The 20,870-nt window shown below is 34.0% G+C and overlaps 1 protein-coding gene across 1 annotated transcript in view; it reads right to left on the reverse strand.

The window, feature by feature from the left end:
• The window catches only part of LOC103607037 (kelch-like protein 1), a gene marked incomplete at both ends in the record, with an annotated part of 64,758 nt that extends 52,726 nt beyond the window's left edge, over positions 1-12,032 (reverse strand). The window contains one exon of the mRNA XM_008591585.1: positions 11,820-12,032. Coding sequence (XP_008589807.1) covers positions 11,820-12,032 — 213 coding nt within the window. The remainder of the gene's footprint in view (positions 1-11,819) is intronic.
• Between the last annotated feature and the right edge of the window lie 8,838 nt (positions 12,033-20,870).

Raw genomic sequence — 20,870 nt, forward strand, 5'->3', positions numbered from 1 at the left:
ATATAGAAGTGGTAATTGCAGTAGAGGGATCCCTGTGGCAAGAAAGATGAAATACAACACACAGCCTGTGGAATCAGTTCTTGATTAAAGCAGCCACTTAATATACTGTAGACAAAATAAAGGCTTTCTGCTATATACCAAAGAGAATAAAGTTTGTATGTGTTAGTTTGTGTATGTGAATGTTCCTATGTATCTTTTATTACACTGATACCCCTGTTGACTTAAAGCTTGTTGGGGAAAAAAAGCTCTGTATTTTCTTAATGTTGTATCTTGAACTGTGAATGTCATAGTGAGTTAAATGATCATGAATGTAAACAGTATTTAAGATGAACCTATAAGATTTTTGAAGCACATATTGTCTACGAATTTCTATTTTAAAAAACTTACTGTTTTTAAGGTTTCTTTTAGAGAACAGTAATACCATTCTCTTTTTTTACTTTTTTTTTTTTACTTCTACAGTCCAATTTTGTAGAGAAGACTATCTCTACAGTGATGACCTGGTATAATCAGACAGCAAGCAAATTAGAGGGAAAAATCAACAAAAACCAAACAAAAGGGTAACAATGACTGGTAGTGATTTGTGTTAATGTATTTGATTAATTATTTTGGCCTTAGTCATTTAGCAGTTTTTCTATTTTCCTTTTGTAAAGAAAAGATACATAATGCATTAAACAGTGAGGGTTTATACAGACAAACTTGAAGAACTGCTGAAATTATCAGGGAGTAGTTTGGGGAAGTAAAATCAAATAAAACATATACATTACTCAACAGTATAACCTACTCTGTATATCTTACACTGTGATTTATAAATGCTCTTTTTATAATGATTTGGTCTTTGCCACTTTCATTAGGTTTTTTAGTTGTGGCTATAATTTTTATGAACTAGAGTCTTTATGTTACTGATATCTGATCAATTGTCACTTTCCCAGTGAAGTTACTTGTTTTTTGTTCTTGAAATTTTTCTATGAATTTACTAAATATATTTAAAGTCCCACTATAAAAGTACTTACAGGTTATGTGGTTTAACATTATCCTGGAAGCATATATTTTTTCTATAATTATTTTTTTGTCGTGAATATCTCTTTAAATCTTCCTTAATTTTTCTACTCTTGCCTAGGTCAGTACTTTGTTAGGTTTTGGATAACAATAATGTAATCAGATCACACTGATCTTTTATATATATCCTCCCACTCACCTGAAATTGGTAATTTACATCTGTAGGACATAACTTATGAAAATACAGACCAAGACCTTCTCTTAATTCTCTTTCAAAAATTAATCCAAATTTTCTTTTGAGAATAATTTCTTACTTCACTAGAAAAAATATGCTCTTCCTTCTTTACATATTGCTAAAACTTTAAAATATAATATTGTGTTGTGTTATATATTGATTAAATAGTATATAATTATATAATGTATGTAACATATATTATATTACATATATATTACAGGTATATATATATATATATACACACACACACAAACAGAGATGTAGAGAGAGAGAGAGAGAGAAAGGGAGGGGGAGAAAGAAAGAGATATTGGCCATTTAAATTGCATGATTATTTTAGTATAATATAGGACTTTGAGCTTTTAGTCATGGTACTTTCAATATTTTCACTCTCATTTATGCTAAAATTTGCTGTAACATGTCCTCCAAATAATGTGCTCTACCATTAAATCTGTTTTCTATCTTTTTCTATCATTCATCTACTATATTGCATTTGAAACTTCACATATCCTACCTGCTTGTGGTGGCAACACACACAAACTCCTCATATGCATGTATAAACACACAGCATGCACACACAAATCACTTATTTGTTATAAAATACCTTGATAGAGTTTGAATATGTTGTTCCCCCAATGGAAATCTAAACCCCAATGTGACAGTGTTGGGAGCTGTTTGAGTCATGGGGGTGGATTCCTTATGAATGAATTAATGTTCTCCCTGGTGGGTGGGGGTAGTGAGTGAGTTCTCACTATGTTAGTTCCCATGAGAGCTGGTTGTTTAAAAGATCCTGAACCTCCCCTCTCTCTTTTTCTCTCGCTTCCTCTTGACATGTGATCTGCTTGTACCTGTCAGCTGCATGCCACTTCTGCAGTGAGTAGAAGCAGCCTGAAGTCTGTGCCAGATGCAACTGTCCCAGAATCATAAGCCAACAAACCTCTGTTCTTTGTAAATCACTCAGTCTCAGGTATTTCATTATAGCAACACAAAATGGACTGATACATATCTATACAGTAATCATTATAGAATCAAAGGAAAAACTTATATTAATGGTTCCAGATCAAGAAAAAAAGTGTTTCCTAATCATTTTAATATCTTTTCTTAAGGACACTGAGGTGCTTAGTAGCTTTAAAAAGTCCATATGAAAGACTGTAAAATCCTAGATTTAATTAAGCTTTTTTTAACTCTGGGTAAAAATTGAGGTAAATATAAAGCAAACTGCAGATTCGATTCAAAACTACCAACATAATTCTCAAAACAGATTCAGTCCAAAATGGTCCTCTCTGAGATGCATTGTAATCAAACTGTTAAAAATCAAAGACAAAGAGAGAATCCTAAAAACAGCAAGAGAAAAGCATCAAGTCATGTGTAAAAGAGTCCCCATCATACTAACAGTAGACTTCTCAGCAGAACCCTTATAGGCCAGAAGAGAGCAGGGATGATATGATATAAGTACTGAAAGAGAAAGCTTCCAGCCACGTATACTATACCCATCTAGCCTATCCTTCATAAATGAAGTGGAAATAGTGTAGTTCCCAGACAAACAAAAGCTGAAGGAGTTAAATACCGCATGACCACCTCTACAATAAATCCTTAAGGGAGTAGTGCACCCAAAACCCAAAAAAGATAATCACCACCATGAATACATGAGAAAGAACAAATAAACACCATTGGTAGAGAAAATGTGAAAATGAGAAAGATAAACTATATAATACAACCTCAAAAAACCAATGAACATTAAAAACAATAAGAGGGAAATAAGGAAACAAAAAATATATATATATTTTTTCCTTTTTGTCTTTTTTACTGACCGGCAACGGGATTGCAACCCTCGGTGTTGCGCCCGCACCGCGCTCCGCCAGTGAGCGGGAACCGGTCTTCACATGGGATCCAAACCCTCGGCGGGAGCCCCGCCGTGCTTCCAAGTGGCGCACTCTCCAGTGTGCCACCGGGCCGGCCCACAAAAAATATTTAAGACAACCATAGGAAAAGCAATTAAATGCCAGGAGTAAGAAAATACATAACAATAACTACCCTAATTATAAAGGGATTACATTCCCCACTCAAAAGACACAGACTGATGGGATTAAAAAGCTAGACCCAACTATATGCTGCCTTCAAGAGACTCATCTCACCTGTAAAGACACACACAGACTAATAGTGAAGGGATGGAAAAAGATATACCACACAAATGGAAAGCAAAAATGAACAGGAGTAGCTACTCTTATATCAGATCAAATGGACTTTAAACCACAACCATTAAAGGAGACAAAGAAGGCCCCTATATAATGATAAAGGTATCTATCCAGCAAGAAGACATAACAATCATAAATATATATGCACCCAACAATGGAGCACAAGATATATAAAGCAGATACTATTAGACATAAAGAAAAAGATAGATCCCAATAAAATAATAGCTGGGAACCTGAACACCCCTCTCCAGCATTAGACAGATCACCTAGGAAACAAATCAACAGAGAAATGTAGGATTTAAACTATACTTTAGACCTATAGGACATGGCAGATATTTACAGAACATTTCATCCTGCAACTACAGAATATACATTCTTCTCATCAGCACATAGAACATTTTCCAGGAAAGACCACATGTCACAAAAGAAGTCTCAACAAAGTTAAAAAGTTGAAATCATTTCAAGTATCTTTTCAGACCACAGCAGATAAAAACTAGAAATCAATAACAAACAAATCTCTAGAAACCATACAAATACATGGAAATTAAACAACATCCTCCTGAATGACTTATGAGTCCAAGAAGAAATTAAACAGGAAATCAAAATATTTCTTGAAACTAATGAAAGTAGAGATATAACAAAACCTGTGGGATACTGCAAAAACAGTACTAAGAGGAAAGTTTTTGCAATAAATTCTTATATTAAAAGAATAGAAAGATTTCAAATAAACAAACTAATGCTACACCACAAAGAACTAAAAAACAAGAACAATGCAATCCCAACATTAATAAACAAAGAAATAATTAAGATCAGAGTAGAAATAAATAAAATACAGACCCCCAAAATGATACAAATGATCAATGAAACAAACAGTCATGTTTTTGTTTGTTTGTTTGTTTGTTGAGAACACAGGAAAAATAGACAAACCATTAGCTATGCTAACTACAAAAAGGAGAAAAGACCCGTGTAACAAAAGTCAGAAATGAAAGAGGAGACATTGCACTTGATACTGCAGAAATGCAAAGAATCTTCATAAATTGTTATTAGCAACTATACTCTAACAAATTTGAAAACTTGGTAGAAATTGATAAATTTCTGCACACATACAAATTACCAAGACTGTACCAAGAAAACAAAATCTGAACAGACCAATAACAAGCAATAAGATTGAAGCAGTAATCAGCAGTCTCCCAATAGAAAAACCCAGAAGCAGATGGCTTTACTGCTGAATTCTGTGAAACCTTTAAAGATATAATAATACCAATTCTTTTCAAACTATTCCTAAATGGAAATAGTTGAAACAATTGAAACAGAGGCCATTCTCTCAAACACATTCTAGGAGACCAGCATCACCCTGATAACAAAACCACACAAATATACAACAAAAAGAAAACTACAGGTCAATATCTTTGATAAATACAGATGCAAAAATCCTCAACAAAACAATACAGCAATACGTCAGAAAAATTATATACCATGATCAAGTGGGATTCATCCCAGGCATGTGAGGATAGTTCAATGCACATAAGTCAATAAATGTGATACACCACATCAACAAAATTAAGGACAAAAATCACATGATTATCTCAATAGATGCTGAAAAAGCATTTGACAGAATTCAACCTCCCTTCATAATAAAGCCTCTCAACAAATTAGGTGTAGAAAGAAAGTATCTCAACAAAATAAAAGCCATATACAACAAACCCATCACCAATATCCTGAATGGGGAAAACCCAAAATCTTTTTCTTAAGAATGGGTACAAGACAAGGTTGCCCATTCTTACCAGTCCTATTTAACATGGTATTGAAAGTACTAGCCAGAGCAACAAGGTAAGAGAAACAAATAAATAAAAAGGCCAGAGAAAGTAACAAGGCAAGAGAAAAGAAATAAGTCCAGACTGGAAAAGTGTCAGGCCTTTAAGAACTAATGCCACCTTAAGTGACATTACAAGTGGATTAATGTGGCAGCCTAAGACGGCACTGGGAGGAAGTAGGGTGGGAATGTCTGCGGGAACTTTGCCTTAGCCCTTATTGGCTGCACTCGTGAACACTGCGTGATTGCAATAGATAGGTATTGAGAACCCTTAAGCTGATTGGAGGATGTAAAACACCTGCCTTTCCCATTTGCCTTTAAAAGCAAGTGATTGTGTAATAATAAACAGAACTGCTTTGACAGAACCCCCACCGTGTCTGAGTGTCCTTTTTTTTTTATTATTATTATTATTTTTTTCCTTTTTGTCTTTTTTTACTGACTGGTAACAGGATCACAACCCTCGGTGTCGCGCCCGTACCGGGGACCAGCAACGGGATCGCAACCCTCAGTGTTGTGCCTGCACCGCGCTCAGCCAGTGAGCGGGAACCGGTCTCCACATGGGATCCGAACCCTCGGCAGGAGCGCCGCCGTGCCACGCTCCCAAGCAGAGCACTCTCCAGTGTGCCACTGGGCCAGCCCCTGAGTGTCCTTTTAACCAGGCTGTTTTGGGGCCGGCAGTGTGCTCACCTCTCTTCACGGCTCTCTTCCCCTGTCTTCTTCCAAAGGGGACAGGAGGGAAAGAGTAATCTGGGCCGTTCACTCACCCACCAGAAGGAACGAGGCTAGGGCTGTATGGGTCGGCCGGCAGCGGACCCGACAGAAAAGAGGAAGTCAAACTGTTCCTGTTTTCTGATGGCATGGTCTTATATAGAGAAAAATCTAAAGACTACAAAAAACTGTTGGAGCTGATAAATGATTTCAGTAAAGTTGCAGTATAGAAAATCAACATGCAAAAATCAGTAGCACTTTTATACTCCAGAAACAAAATGGTAGATAGAAATCAAGAAAGGATGCCCATTTATAGTAGTCATCAAAAAAATAAAATATCTAGGAATCAACTTATCTTTGAAGGTGAAATATCTCTACGACAAGAACACAAATTACTGCTGAGAGAAATTAAACAGGACATGAATAATGGAAAGACATTCGATGTTCATGGATTGGAAGAATTAACCTTGTGAAAATGTCTGTACTACCCAAAGTGACCTATAGATTCAGTACAATCCCCATAGAAATTAACAAAAACAGTCCTAACTTTCATATGGAGCAACAACACACCCTGAATAGCTAAAGCAATCCTGAATAGAAATTAAATAAAGCTGGGGGCATTAAACTACCTGACTTCAAAACAGGATGGCAGTGGAATGAAAAGATACTCAGACCAATGGAACAGAACAAAAAACCCAGACATCAACCCTCATAACCAAGTGATCTTCAACATACTCATAACCAAGTGATCTTCAACAAAAGCACAAAAAAACATACATTGGGGAAAAGAGTGCATCTCCTATAAATGGTGCTGGGAAAATTGGACATACGTATGCAGAAGAATGAAACTAGACCAGTATCTCTCACCATATGCAAAATCAAGTCAAAATGTATTAAAGACTTAAGTATAAGACCTGAAACTATAAAACTACTAAAAGAAAACACAGAGGAATCACTTCAGGAAACAGGGCTGGGCAAAGACCTTATGAATAAAACCCCAAAAGTATAGACAACAAAAGAAAAAATAAACAAATAAGATTATATCAAACAAAAAAGCTTCTGCACAGCAAAATAAAAAATTAAGAGTGAAAAGACAACCTACAAAATGGGAGAAAATATTTGCAAACTATACATCTATCAAGGGATTAGTATGCAGAATATACAGGGAACTCAAACAACTAAAAAGTAAATAAATACATAAATAAATAAAATAACATGCAAAGCTAAATAGGCACTCAAAGGGAAATATAAAAATGGCCCACAGACACATAAAAAATGCTCAGCATCACTTATTATCAGGGAAATGCAAATCAAAACCACATTACGACATTGAGATATCATCTACCCAAGTTATACCATTATTATAAAAAAGACGGAGGCTAACAAATGCTGGAAAGGATGTGGAGAAATGAGAACCCTCCTACACTGTTGGATCATAAATTAATGCAATCATTATGGAAAACAGTATGGAGGTTCCTCAAACAACTACAAATAGAATTTCCATATGATACAGCAATCCTACCACAGGATATGTACCCAAAGGAATAGAAATAATCATGTAAAAGGTATACCAACACTCCCACGTTTATCGCAGCTCTATTTACAATAGACAAGTGTTGGGAATGTCCTTCAATGATGACTGAATAAGGAAAATGTTGATATATACTTCATGGAATACTACTCTGCCTTAGAAAACAATTAAATTCTGCCATTTGCAGCAACATGGATGAACTTAGAGAAAACTGTGTTAAGTGAAATAAGCCAGGCACAGAAAGAGAAATACCACATGTCCTTACTCATAATTGAGAGGTAAAAAATAAACAAATAGAAAAAAAAGAAGGGTACAACAATCACAATAATACATTGAACTTTCAGAAAGAGAGAACAGTAATGAGGTTACCAGAGGTGGGAAAGGGGGAGGGGAGGAGAGGTTAGTGAGAAATGGGTAAATGGACACAAAAAATGATTACATCGTATAATGTTGAATATACTAATTATCATGATTTGAGCATCACATATTGAACACAGATATTGATATTCAATGCTGTATCCCACTGATATGCACACTGAATTATGTGTCAATAAAAACAATAATAAAGCAGACTACAAATAAATATTGCATTCATTTCCCTTTACTGGAAGACCACATTAGTGTCAGACACAACTGGAATATAATCTGAACTCTTGAACTTAATAGGAAGATGATAATCATGCTATTGAAAAGATTCTCAATTTGCTCATCTATCAAATGAGAGTAACCATATCTACTACATTGCAGAAATTAAACGAGATAAATTGTAGAAATTTAATGCAGAAATTAAATTAGATAAAATAGATTATGTTTGGTAACTCAGGAAAGAAAGAAATGCATTTAGTTTCTATTACCCCGCTCTTCTTCTTTCCCCAGTGCCTTTATAGAAACCTTCAAAATTGCTGGATTCAGGATATTTTTATGATCTTCCAGGTTAGAAAACAAACAAAAAAACAACATGCATTACATGCATTACAAATATCTCTGTGTACGTTGATATCTGGCCAGCCCAGATTTGCAGGAAAACTGTACTTTTCACTAGCTCTGTGACCTTTGAAAAATGACTTAACCTCTTTTAGCCTGTTTCTCTCTCTGCGCAATACAATTAATAATCCTTACCTTGCATCTGTGTTTCCACAATTGGAAATTCAATGAAACACAATTCATTAAAATTAGTTATGGAAGTAAAAGCCCTTTCTATATCCAAAGAAATTTTATGAGAAAAAGTATTTTTTACTCTTTTCTCCTGCACATTGTTGCTTGAAAGTATATATAAAGTTATGTGTGTAATAGCCCCAACTTGAAATGTGAGGAGTGGAAAATAGATATATACTATGTTTATGCCTATTGGACACCTGTAATAAAATTTAATTTAAAAAACTTTTACTATTTAGTTTTACTAAAACAAAAATATTTTATTTCTTAATGCTAATAAATATTGCTTCACCTAGCAAGATACAGCAGCTGAACCAATTGTAAGTTTTCAATGGCTAGAAGAGAAAAGCTCAAATGTTCTCATCATGAAGAAAAGATAAATATTTTTGATGACACATATGCTAATGACCCTAGTATGATCATCACACATTGTGTACAAGTATTTAAATATAACTCTGTACCCCATAAATATGTACAATCATTACATTATTTTAAAAAATTATATTTATTATTTATTTAAAAAGGTAAATATTTAATGTATAAAAAAACTAAAACTTTGTGGAACATAATGCATACAAATATAAAGGACAAAAATATGCTGTGAAAAATATTTGCAATAAATGTAAGAACCCTGTCTATATTATATAAGGAACACTTTCAGGGTGATAGAATTATTGGGAAACCAAAGACTAACGTGTGCAAAACATAGGTACAGACTATTCACCTGAGATGAGAAATGATCAGAAAACAAATGCAGAAAATAATGTTTTACATTGCCAATAATAAATAAATGCACAGAAAATATCTCCATAGTATTAAATTAGCTATTAAATTTAAAAAATTAAAATATTACAAAGTTAAATCAACTACATTGCATATTGATAAAATTTTTTAAAAAGTTAGGAAGAGTAGCTCTTTGTGATACTAATGACAGATAATTATTCCCAATTTGTCATTTCTGTTATCAATATTTGCTTTTATGGCTTCTGGATTTTGAGTCAGGGTTAGAAATTCTTTCATTGTTTCATATTTTACATTTAACTATTTTAATCTTTTGGAAAAAAAAATAAAAGAAAAAATATTCCATGAGTCATGTGTAGACTTAGGAGTGAATAAGCCAATAGGAAGTACATCTCTGTGCTGATGTAAAAGTTTAAATAACATATTCTGATGGGAGCATCTTCCCACAACTGATGACAGAGAGTAGGGAAAGAGGACATGAAGGCAAGATATACCACAAGAAAACAGAGCCCTCGTCTCCTGTGGAATGTGTCCTACTATTTCTGATAATTTCTGAGCACCAATTTAATTCTGAGCTCCCCACATTTTAACAAACACTTGAATTGGTGGACTGTAATGGCTATGCCAGGGTCAAAGAGACCCATTGCCACACCATCTGTCACTGGATAGTGGCCATCTGCCTATCATTGGCTATCATTGGTGCTTTGGATTGAATTGTGTCCCTCAAAGTTCATACCGTGACAGTATTAGGAGGGTGGGAAATCATATTATGGTAATTGAAAGGTGGAGCCTTGAAGAAGTTATTACATTATGAAGACTATGCCCTAATAAATGGATTAATAAATTGATGGTTTAATGGTGGTTAGGGGTGTGGTTCTGAGGCCTTAAAAAGGATAAGGAGTGAGAAGTTAGCTCTCTCTGCTCTACCATTCTCACCATCTGACACCCTGCATCGCTGTAGAGTCACCTCACCAGATGTGTTCCCTGGATTTTGGACTTCCAAGACTCTGAAGCTGTAAGCAATAAATATTTCCTTTCTTACAAAACACCCAGTTGCAGGTATTTTGTTATAAGCAACAGAAAGACTAATACAAGTGGTTAATCATAAGCACTGGCCATTTCTTCCCGGAGAACACTCGTAGACTCTGAAAATATCTGGTGTCGGAACCTAGGATGGGAAATTTGGGAAAATCCAGTGTTCAGAATCACAATTTATTCTTTGTCCAGTTACCTAAACACATCTTTCATTTCTCTGTAAGAGCCTGGTGCTACAGTAAGTTCATAAAATTTGTCTAGGCAAGACTTCCATAAATTCTTTCCCTCTGTTTTCACTTCTTTACTCATCTCAGAAGCCAAATAAAACACTATTGTTATTTTACTTATAAAGCTTTATTTTTATTCTCCCTCAACTTCCTACAGTGATGTCTTCTTAACTTTTAACTTTTAATATATGACCATAAATATCACTCTGGCCTTGCTATTAACATTTCTAATTTGCTTATTCTTTTCTGATGTCCTGATTCTACCTCTTACATTCTGAGTAATATTTGGATTAATGAAAATTTTGATGGTGATTTGGATCCTAATGAAAAATCTGATGAACAGTATAGGCCTTCTGTCTCCCTCACACAAAATATATGCACAAGCTATTTTATCTATAAATTCAGAGATCAGATTCACCTTTAAGTTTATTTTTGCATAGCCCAAGAAGCTAGAAACCCTGGATTAACAATGCTGTGCATAGATACTTTTGTAACATTCAAAGTTATTTTAAGATACAGGACTCAGAATCAGAGAGAAGTAGCTATTTTTTCTCTTATAAGCAGAGTGAACTTAGTATTCTTATCAATTTTTCTAAAGTGTTCTCATCAATTAAAATGGGAGGGTTGGATCACTCGGTGTCTGGATTGTCTTTAGCTCCAAATATCAAAGATTCCTTAATTCTAATTGGCATGTGCTGTTGCCTCATAACTACCATTCAGGAATACATCTTATCCCTCTGTAGAGGATAAAATATCATGTATTTGAGTCTTATAAATACCACTATATGTGTATTTTCATCAAAGAATGATCACATTATTGCATCTTAGGTCAATATTTATAGGTAGGTAGATGATATAAATAGATAGAAAGATATTATATCATGATTAGCTCTTTTACATATACTGTCTGATTGTTCTTCACAGAACGCTTGTGTCAGTATGATCATATTTTATAGGTAAAGAAACTGAATATCAGAGAATTTAAGTAATGTCAGTAAGTAGCAGAGATGGTATTCAGACCCATAATTCATCGCTCTTCTTTTTTCCACCATCAAATTTATATTTAAAGAGTATTTGTTTAAAACTTGAAAAATGTAAATAAAAATTAAAAATGTGTTGTGAGGTTTACTTTCAATAAAAAAGCTTTTCAGTAGTAGTATCTATTAAAACAGCATCACATAGTTACCTGTGGTGGAAGCAGTGGCAATCTTATAAAAGCAAGAAGCATACTCAGGTCATTGCACCTCCTCTGCATGTCATACTTGACCCACATCATCAATGCATGGAAGATGGTTTCTTCATCAGGAACATTTACATCATCACTGGCCAATAGTTTATGGAGCTCTTCAGCTGGAAGGAGTAAAAACTCTTGATTTCTGATAACTTCCATTATGTTCTCCTGCAGGGAGAAAACATCTTGGAATAAATTCTGCTTCACTTTTATTTAGCTAGTAAAGCATCTCAGAAAGAAATGAGAAAAGTAGTCAATAAGCTTTGTTCTCATTATAACATAATCCTTGAGACTCAATCCTTCAGAAACTAGAAGCTGTTAAGATGAAAGCATTGTCATTGCAAATGAAGTGTAAATGTATCTGAGGCAGCACAGATCTTGTAATAACTGGAGGATTATAATGTTGAGCTTTGTTATGCAGGCAGAATATAGTAAGTGATTAATGTTCAAGTTTCAGTGTACTGCTATGTAAGATTTGGTGAATATGAAAAGAATAACATTTCATATTTTTAAAAGCTTGACTGCATATATATATATATATATATATATATATACACACACACACACACACATATATATATATATGAAGTTTAGATCAAAAGATAAGGGGAGACAATAAAACAAAAAGCAAACAAACAAAAATTTTAAAGTTATGCCATGAGCACATTTATGATTTAGAAATAGCATTCCATCATTCTAGAGGGTACAATCGAGCAACTAAGAGCAGAGTCTGGTAGAGTAATTAGGAGGTTATGACAGCAATCTGGAAGAAAATAAAAGGGAATCTGAATTAAGCCAAAGAAATTGCCGTAAGAGGAAAGAGGTATGAGAGATAATAAGCGGATGGAACATGAGGGATTTTGTGACTTCTATGTCCTATCTGTCCTGTTTTTCCCTTGTGAATAAACAAAATCTACACACACGTATATATAGACACACATACACACACACACACATATATACATATATATATATGTATATATGTGTGTGTGTGTGTATGTGTGTCTATATATACGTGTGTGTAGATTTTGTTTATTCACAAGGGAAAAACAGGACAGATAGGACATAGAAGTCACAAAATCCCTCATGTTCCATCCGCTTATTATCTCTCATACCTCTTTCCTCTTACGGCAATTTCTTTGGCTTAATTCAGATTCCCTTTTATTTTCTTCCAGATTGCTGTCATAACCTCCTAATTACTCTACCAGACTCTGCTCTTAGTTGCTCGATTGTACCCTCTAGAATGATGGAATGCTATTTCTAAATCATAAATGTGCTCATGGCATAACTTTAAAATTTTTGTTTGTTTGCTTTTTGTTTTATTGTCTCCCCTTATCTTTTGATCTAAACTTCTTGTTTAAGCATGCTGGTTCTTCATGATCTGACTCTTCTGACTCTCATACCTCATTTTGTCTCTTACTGGCCTTCAAATCACAAAAAACTACTTACTCTTTTCTCAATTTGCCCTTCTGCTTGACATTTTATCCCTTACTCACTCCATTGCTTAAATTGGCTCTTATCCACATTGTTTTCCTAATTTCCGTCATATTTCAAGACTCATTCAAAGGCTACCTATTGCATATGGGTTTCTCAAGCTATCTCTCCAGTTTCGTTTGATCTGGCCAACTCTCCAGTGTAGCCTCGCATCTTTGGTGCACTTAGACCTGTGTAATCTTGTATATCTAGATCCTGGCATAGAGCCTTGAAACTAGCAGAGGAACAGTACAAATTTATCCAATAGATGAATTGATGATTTTTGAAAAGAAAAATAAAATTGTGGAAACAGCACAGAGTAATACAGTGTTTTTCAAATATATTTTTAAAACTTCCTGTCAAAAATTTAAAAAAAAAATTAAGCAGAAAGGTTTATGTGGGTGATGTATGGTTAGAGAAGACAGAAATCCTGAAGTTTGGCCTTCTCTTTGTCCCCTCTGCCCCAATGTCTCCTGAGACATCTCCAAGGATGATATAACTAAGGCTTCTCAGATCACAGTCTTAAAGCCATGATTGTGGTACAAATCTCAATATGATGCATATTTTACTGCAAAACTTGAAGTAGAGTGAGACTAGTACTGTTCCAAAAAAAGACAATGTACCTATGTTAAAACAGAGTAGAGCATTCAGCAAGTGACCATTAATCTGTATGTTAGAGCGGATTCAAACTTATTTTCTGAGGAGAAACCTCACCCATATTATTGGTGTATCCTTGGAACTGAAGAGCCTTCAGCTTTTACAAGAGGAAGTTAACTTTAACTTTCTTTCAGGTCATCTGCCAGTTATTCACATGAAATGTATAATAATAATACAATTTGTAAATAATGTGATTTATTTATATCAATTGTCATCACAGATTATTTGAAAGTTACTTTTGATCTTAGAAATTGTTGTTTCCACAAAAAAGTTGTGTTTAATACAGTGGTGTTCCCTGTAAATTAGAGATGTCCAGTAACTATTTACTTATGAATTAGATGTTCTGAGATTTAGTGCCACCAAATTTTCCTAAAGAGCTACTGTAATATAAAAATGTTTTTGAGGAATATTGAAAAGATTTTGTTCATCTCTTTTTCTAGTTACTTGAAAATTTATGCCACTATTAAACTACACACAGAATTGTACAGCTAGACTATCAGTATATAGTGAGGCATAAAATAAAAATCAGCTCTATGAAACTCTTCTTGGTGTCTATCATAAAGATATTGTTCAAGGCATATTTCATTATATTTTACAGCATCCTCTTTATGATGACCCTTGGGAGAAATTTCTTTCAGGTTTTAGTAGAAGAAATAATTGCACTTCTCTTGAGTAAATTGGTTTGCTTTTATCATGGATGTTGTAAATTATGAAATTGATCAGATTTATCTTTTTATTTAGCTTCTAAAAACTTAGATTCAAATTGAAATCTATCTGGTAGGAGGGCTATAGCCTTTTATACTTTGATTTCTTTTTCAGACAGCTCTGATAATAGTTTCGTTTAATATCACTACAACAGCTTTTCTTTCCCTCTTTTACTTTTATTCCTGAATCTAATTTAGATTGTATTCCTGCAATGTCATATTTTTGTAAGGCATACTGTATCTTTTGGGAACCAGCTGTAAATAAACTAGATATTAGGAGTTAGTATCACATATTCCTGGATCTGTCACACTTGCCCATATATTACATTATTTTTTTTTTCACATACTTTGAAGTTCTGAAGTTCTCTTCGTTCTTTTATTGTTCCCTCCACCGAGCCTTTTTAATGATACCCTGTCTAATATTTTCTTATGGTACTTGCAGCCTAGCATCTGGAAATTGTTTTAGTTTCATTGTGTTAAAGGAATAAGAAATAAGAATTTACACTAATTTCCTTACATTGCTTATGCACCTTAGCTAACTCCATATTGTCTGTGAAGAACATGTAATGAGAGACACCTAAACTTTTTAGCCTATTTACCTTTTGTACAATACCTTTCTTAAAGTTTATTTAATCTTTTGTTCAGTGTAGATTTATTGAACATCAGATATCTAGCCCTGGATAATTGTTGTGAGGAGGAAAAAAAGGATTTGAACCAAAAAGTTTTCCATACATGAAACACCTATAAAAAGTGCAGTGCATAAAAAGTAATGATAGTCAACTCTGTGGAAGATGACTTGTAAATGTACCTGAAATACTAGAGAAGAATTTAAACTAGATGATAAGAAATGAACAGCTATAGTATAGGATTCTGGCCAGGGGAAACTATATAAACAGAGGTGTAATAGCAGATAATATAGCATGAAATGGCATTGTTGGTATGTCAACTTGATTGACAATGAACACAGAAAAATTGTGACAAACAAAGTTGGAAGGGTAATTTAAGAGAGCCAATGAAGTAGATTTTTTTTCAAAAACTTTGACAGCCTCCCCACTAAGTAGGAATACATTATATATATGTAGTCATGCATTGCTTAATGACAAGGCTACATTCTGAAAAATGTGTCATTAGGCCATTCTGTCATTGTGCAAACATCATAAACTGCTTACACGAACCTAGATGGTGTAGCCTACCACACACTTACGCTATATGGTACAGCCAATATAATGATATGGAACCACTGTTGTATATGTAATTTGTTATTGACTGAAATGTCCTTAAGTGAACACTAATATTACATTCCCATTTAAATATATTTATTCCCATTTAAATACACACACACCAACACACATGCATACACTTCTACCCATAGGTTAAAATACTTATTATAGAGAAAAATTGGGGCACCAAGTGTAGTTGTCACTACATATGACACAAAAATTACAAATACAGGATAAACATGCTATTTACTTTTGCTACTTCATAATATTTTAAAATATTTTCACTAGCTGAAAAATTGCAGTTTTGCTTTATTCTAAATAGACATAAGCTTCTTACCAGTTTTTTTGTTTCATTATTTCCTGATTTTAATATAAACATATTTTCTAATATTCATTTCCTCTGTCCCTTAATACTATTAGTGCTTCTCTCTCACTATATTGTTGGTAATATAACAATAAGTATTAACTCCTTTAGAAAGTTAGAAATGTTACTTTTCTACCTCACATAAAATATTAACTAAAAAATTATGGTAATGTAAGGTCAAAGAGAGTATAAAAAAACTCTTTAATTTTCACCTTTTTGTTATTGTTTCAGTTTAAAATATGGATAGTATTATATTCATATAATAATATTTACAGCAGCAAAATATTTTATTATTTTTGAAATAACTCCAACCAAATTTTTGTTTCCTTCATCGATGGCTACTATCAAACCAACACATTATACAACATTGTGGTTAAATCAAAAAAGTCTCTCTCTTATCAAAGTCTACTGAGTTAAGACATATATTTCACCACCCTGCACTCTGAGCAGTGGCCAACTGAAGTAATCCTCCAATCATTGTTTTAAGCATTATGGTGGGAAGGTTAATCCTTTGACAGAACCACCACATAATCTCTGGCTTGATTCCATGCACAAGAGGATATGGGATTTATTTAAATGCCCAACTGAAAAGGTATCGGTTAGAAAGAAGAGTTGTTAGGAGGCTCAGCCTGCCAAACAAATGAAAAACTGAAAGGAAGGGCTGGGAATTGGCTACCTCCTCTGGTTGAGGTTTATCATGTAAGTGTGAAAAATGCAAATGGTGCATCTAATGTCATAACATTTTAAAATTATAATGTCTTAAACAGCTTTTGCAAGCAAAGTTTTGAGAGTTTTGTGAAATATGCATGATTCTACTGTTTTTAGGAGCAATACTGAAACCTTTAGCTCTGTCATAACATTTTAAAATTATAATGTCTTAAACAGCTTTTGCAAGCAAAGTTTTGAGAGTTTTGTGAAATATGCATGATTCTACTGTTTTTAGGAGCAATACTGAAACCTTTAGCTCTGTCATAACATTTTAAAATTATAATGTCTTAAACAGCTTTTGCAAGCAAAGTTTTGAGAGTTTTGTGAAATATGCATGATTCTACTGTTTTTAGGAGCAATACTGAAACCTTTAGCTCTTGATTTCTGAAGGAGTGTTCTTTCTTTTATTTCATATATTGGATGGAGATAAAGGTTGGACATTGGACCCAAAAATATGGTGCAGGCCACAGTGGCTGCCTCTCTGGAGTGCACAGGTAATAAATCTTGGCCCCACCCTTCGTATTCTTTCCAAACTATGGATTTTATTTTTTTATTTTTCTATTTTTTGCAACAGGGTCAGGCTGAGAAATTTTCAAATCTTTAAGGTCTGCTTTTCTTTTCATTATAAATTGTCTTTAAATTGTTTTCTCTTCTAATATTTTACTATAAACAATCAAGAGATGCCATGCTACTCCTTTAACACTTTGTTTAGAGAATTTTTTTCACTGAATACTTTATTTTATTACTCACATGTTTCTCCTTCTACAGAATACTAAGACATGAACATAAGTCAGCCACATTCTTTGTCACTTTGTAACAAGAATCACCTTTCCTTCAATGCCCAATAGCATATTCCTCAATTCTGCCTAAGACGTCATTAGACTGGCCTTTACCATCCATATTTCTTCCCACATTCTCATCACAATCACTTAGATAATCTCTAAGAAGACTGGGCTCTCTCTCTACAGCTCTCCAATTCTGAGCTCTCAGCATAATTACACTTTATAGTTCATTCACAACAGTATAGACTTTTTCTAGCATGCACTTCAAAGCTTTTGCAGCCTTTACTCATTACCTAGTTCCGAAGCTACTTCCACATGTTCAGGTATTTGTTATAGCAATACCCCACTGCTCAATGCCAATTTCTGTTTTGGACCATCCAGGCCACTATAACAAAATACCTTAGAATGAATTATTTATAAGCCACAAAAATTTAATGATCACAGTTCTAGAGCCTGAGAATCCAAGAGCCAGTTGCCAAGAGCCCTCGCTCATTCCTCATAAATGATAACTTTTTGCTGCATCCTCACATGGCAGGATGGGCAAACAAGCTCCCTTGGCCTCCTTTATGAGATCACTAATTTCACTAATGAGGACTCACTTACATCCTAATCACCTCCTAAAGGCCCCATTTTTTCATACCACCACAATAGGTATTAGGTTTCAACGTATGAATTTTGAGGGGCCATAGCAGTGTTCCCCCAAAATTTAAGTCCACTCTGAATTTGCAGATGTAGCTAGTTCAATTAAGAAAAGGTCTGACTAGATTAGGGTGAAACCTAATCCAGACAGAGTTTTCCTTCTAAGAGAGAGATTTTGAGACACACAGACACACAGTGAGGAGAACTCAAGATGTAAAGACAAGAGACACAGAGAAAGAAAGTCATGTGAAGAGGGAGGCAGAGATCAAAGTTGTGCTGCCACAAACCAAAGAATGCCAGCAATTGTCAGAAACTCCAGAAGATGAAGAGGCAAAGAAGGATTCTTCCCTAAAGACTTCATAACGGGGTATAATCACAATTTGTGGGTAAGGGGCAGGCTGCCAATATTGATCTAGCCATCACACCTTGGGCAGGAGTGGTGACAGTCAGCTTTGTACTCCATGGATATTCATAACGAATTTTTAAAAAAGAAGATAGATTGAAAGTGGAGTTCAGGACCTTGGACAGAAATCTCACTTCTAAACACACTGACTAGATGTGTTTATTTTTCTGTTGAGGAGGAATTTGCTTTTTGATTAAATAAGACTGCTTCTAAAAAAAAAAAAAAGACTTTATAAAGGACATGACTCTGTGGACAACTTGATTTTGGACTTTTAGCCTTCAGAATTGAGAGAGAATAAATTTCTGTTACCTTCCATTTTGTGATACTTTTTTAAAATAGCAGCTCTTGGAAATTAATACACATCATAAAATGAATTTATAAAAGTGATGCTTAAAACTCACATAAACCTATGAAAGTACTGTAATTATTCCCAATCTTTTAAATGATACTTTCTCAGTTCTTAAAGAAATCTTAGTTTTCCCATGTCTTATACTGGGGACAGAAAAAAATGGTCTCATTCAAGGATCAATCTTGTTTTACATATTTTTTCTACTGCTTCTAGAATTTAAACTTCCTAAGAATTCAGAGTGGAAGGAGGCACCTCTCTTCAGTTATCTAGGACTTCTTGTAATAGTTACCTTAAAGTTACTACACTGACATATTACTGTCAAGGTTCTAAACTTTACAAGTTTTAAAACCAATTTTGCTGGGCTTTTGATTATTTGCCTTGCCTGAATTTTTAGTCTATGTCTCAAAGTTGCTGACTGAACTCTTGAAAACTACTTTAGAATTTCAAAGGGACTGGGAGGACTCATTATGAGATAGGCAAACCTTGTTATTTTCCACACAAAAAGCTGAGACTCAGAGGAACTCATATATAGTCATACTGCTAGTCAACATAAGGCTGAGGTTAGAAATTCAATCACTTGTCCTTAAGTTTATGGCCCTTCTCATTACACTACCTAAGATATCTATGTTTTGGTTAATTTCCTCCTGGTACTCCTCTGTCCATTTAGTTAGAACTACTAACTTACTTTGACCTATGCAAGGTGTATGCACCCTGATTCTTGAGTGCTCACTTGGATCTTGTTCACAGCTCCTGAAATTTCTGGGTTCCATGATGTAACATGGTGATTATGGGTGATTCACTTTGGAGAGCTGGCCAAAATTTAGTTCTCAATTGTTACTCATTGGCTTTATGACATTAGGAAGTTGAATTTCCTACCTGTCAATGAAGATAAAAATAGAGTCCATCTTACAGCACTCTTGTGAAGATTAAGAAGACCAAATTAAATTTAGTATGCTTAGAGAAGTGCCTGACTCATAACAATCATTACATAAGTGTTAGCCATTACTATTCTGCATCTGACTCTTTTGTTTACTTCAGACTTAGATTGCTAGCTTTATAGATTACATTCAAATTACTTTATCTTACCTGGTTCTTTTCTGGTTTTTCAGTTATTCAAGAAATAAAATTTTATTGAGTGCTTTCTCTATGCCTCATATGTACTTAATACTAGAAATACAGAGATAAAAAGATGAGAATGTTTCTGGCCTTAAAAACACCACTTTATAGTGAGGAGGACAGTATGATGTTATAAGAGAAATACATACACTTATGGTGAGAGAAAAACTGAAGGATTTAATGGAGTGGAAGGAATGATAATAAAAATGGAATAAAGGAGACCACAAGAGAAGTTTGAGTTAGGAGATATTAATTTTCTTTCTCTCTAGAATAACATTTACCAAGACAGGGAAATGTTTACTAAAAATCATGATTATGAAAGGTACTAAAGAAATATTAATGTCATCTTGTCCAATTCTCACATCATTTTTTAGCCAGAATATAAAACAGGAATTTCTTCTTTCTCATAGAATTTCAAATTGGAAACAATCTTTGAAATCACTTAATTCAATTCACACTTCATGTACTGCTCACCCAGTGATTATTTTCTTTCTTTTGTGTGTGTGTGTGTATCTGGGTAATCTTTTCCCAATTTCTTTTTTTTATTATTATTTTTATTTTGTCAATATACAATGTAGTTGATTATTGTGT

The sequence above is a fragment of the Galeopterus variegatus genome, unplaced genomic scaffold (genome assembly GCF_000696425.1).
Source record: "Galeopterus variegatus unplaced genomic scaffold, G_variegatus-3.0.2 Scaffold7058, whole genome shotgun sequence".
In the NCBI taxonomy this organism is placed as follows: domain Eukaryota; kingdom Metazoa; phylum Chordata; class Mammalia; order Dermoptera; family Cynocephalidae; genus Galeopterus; species Galeopterus variegatus.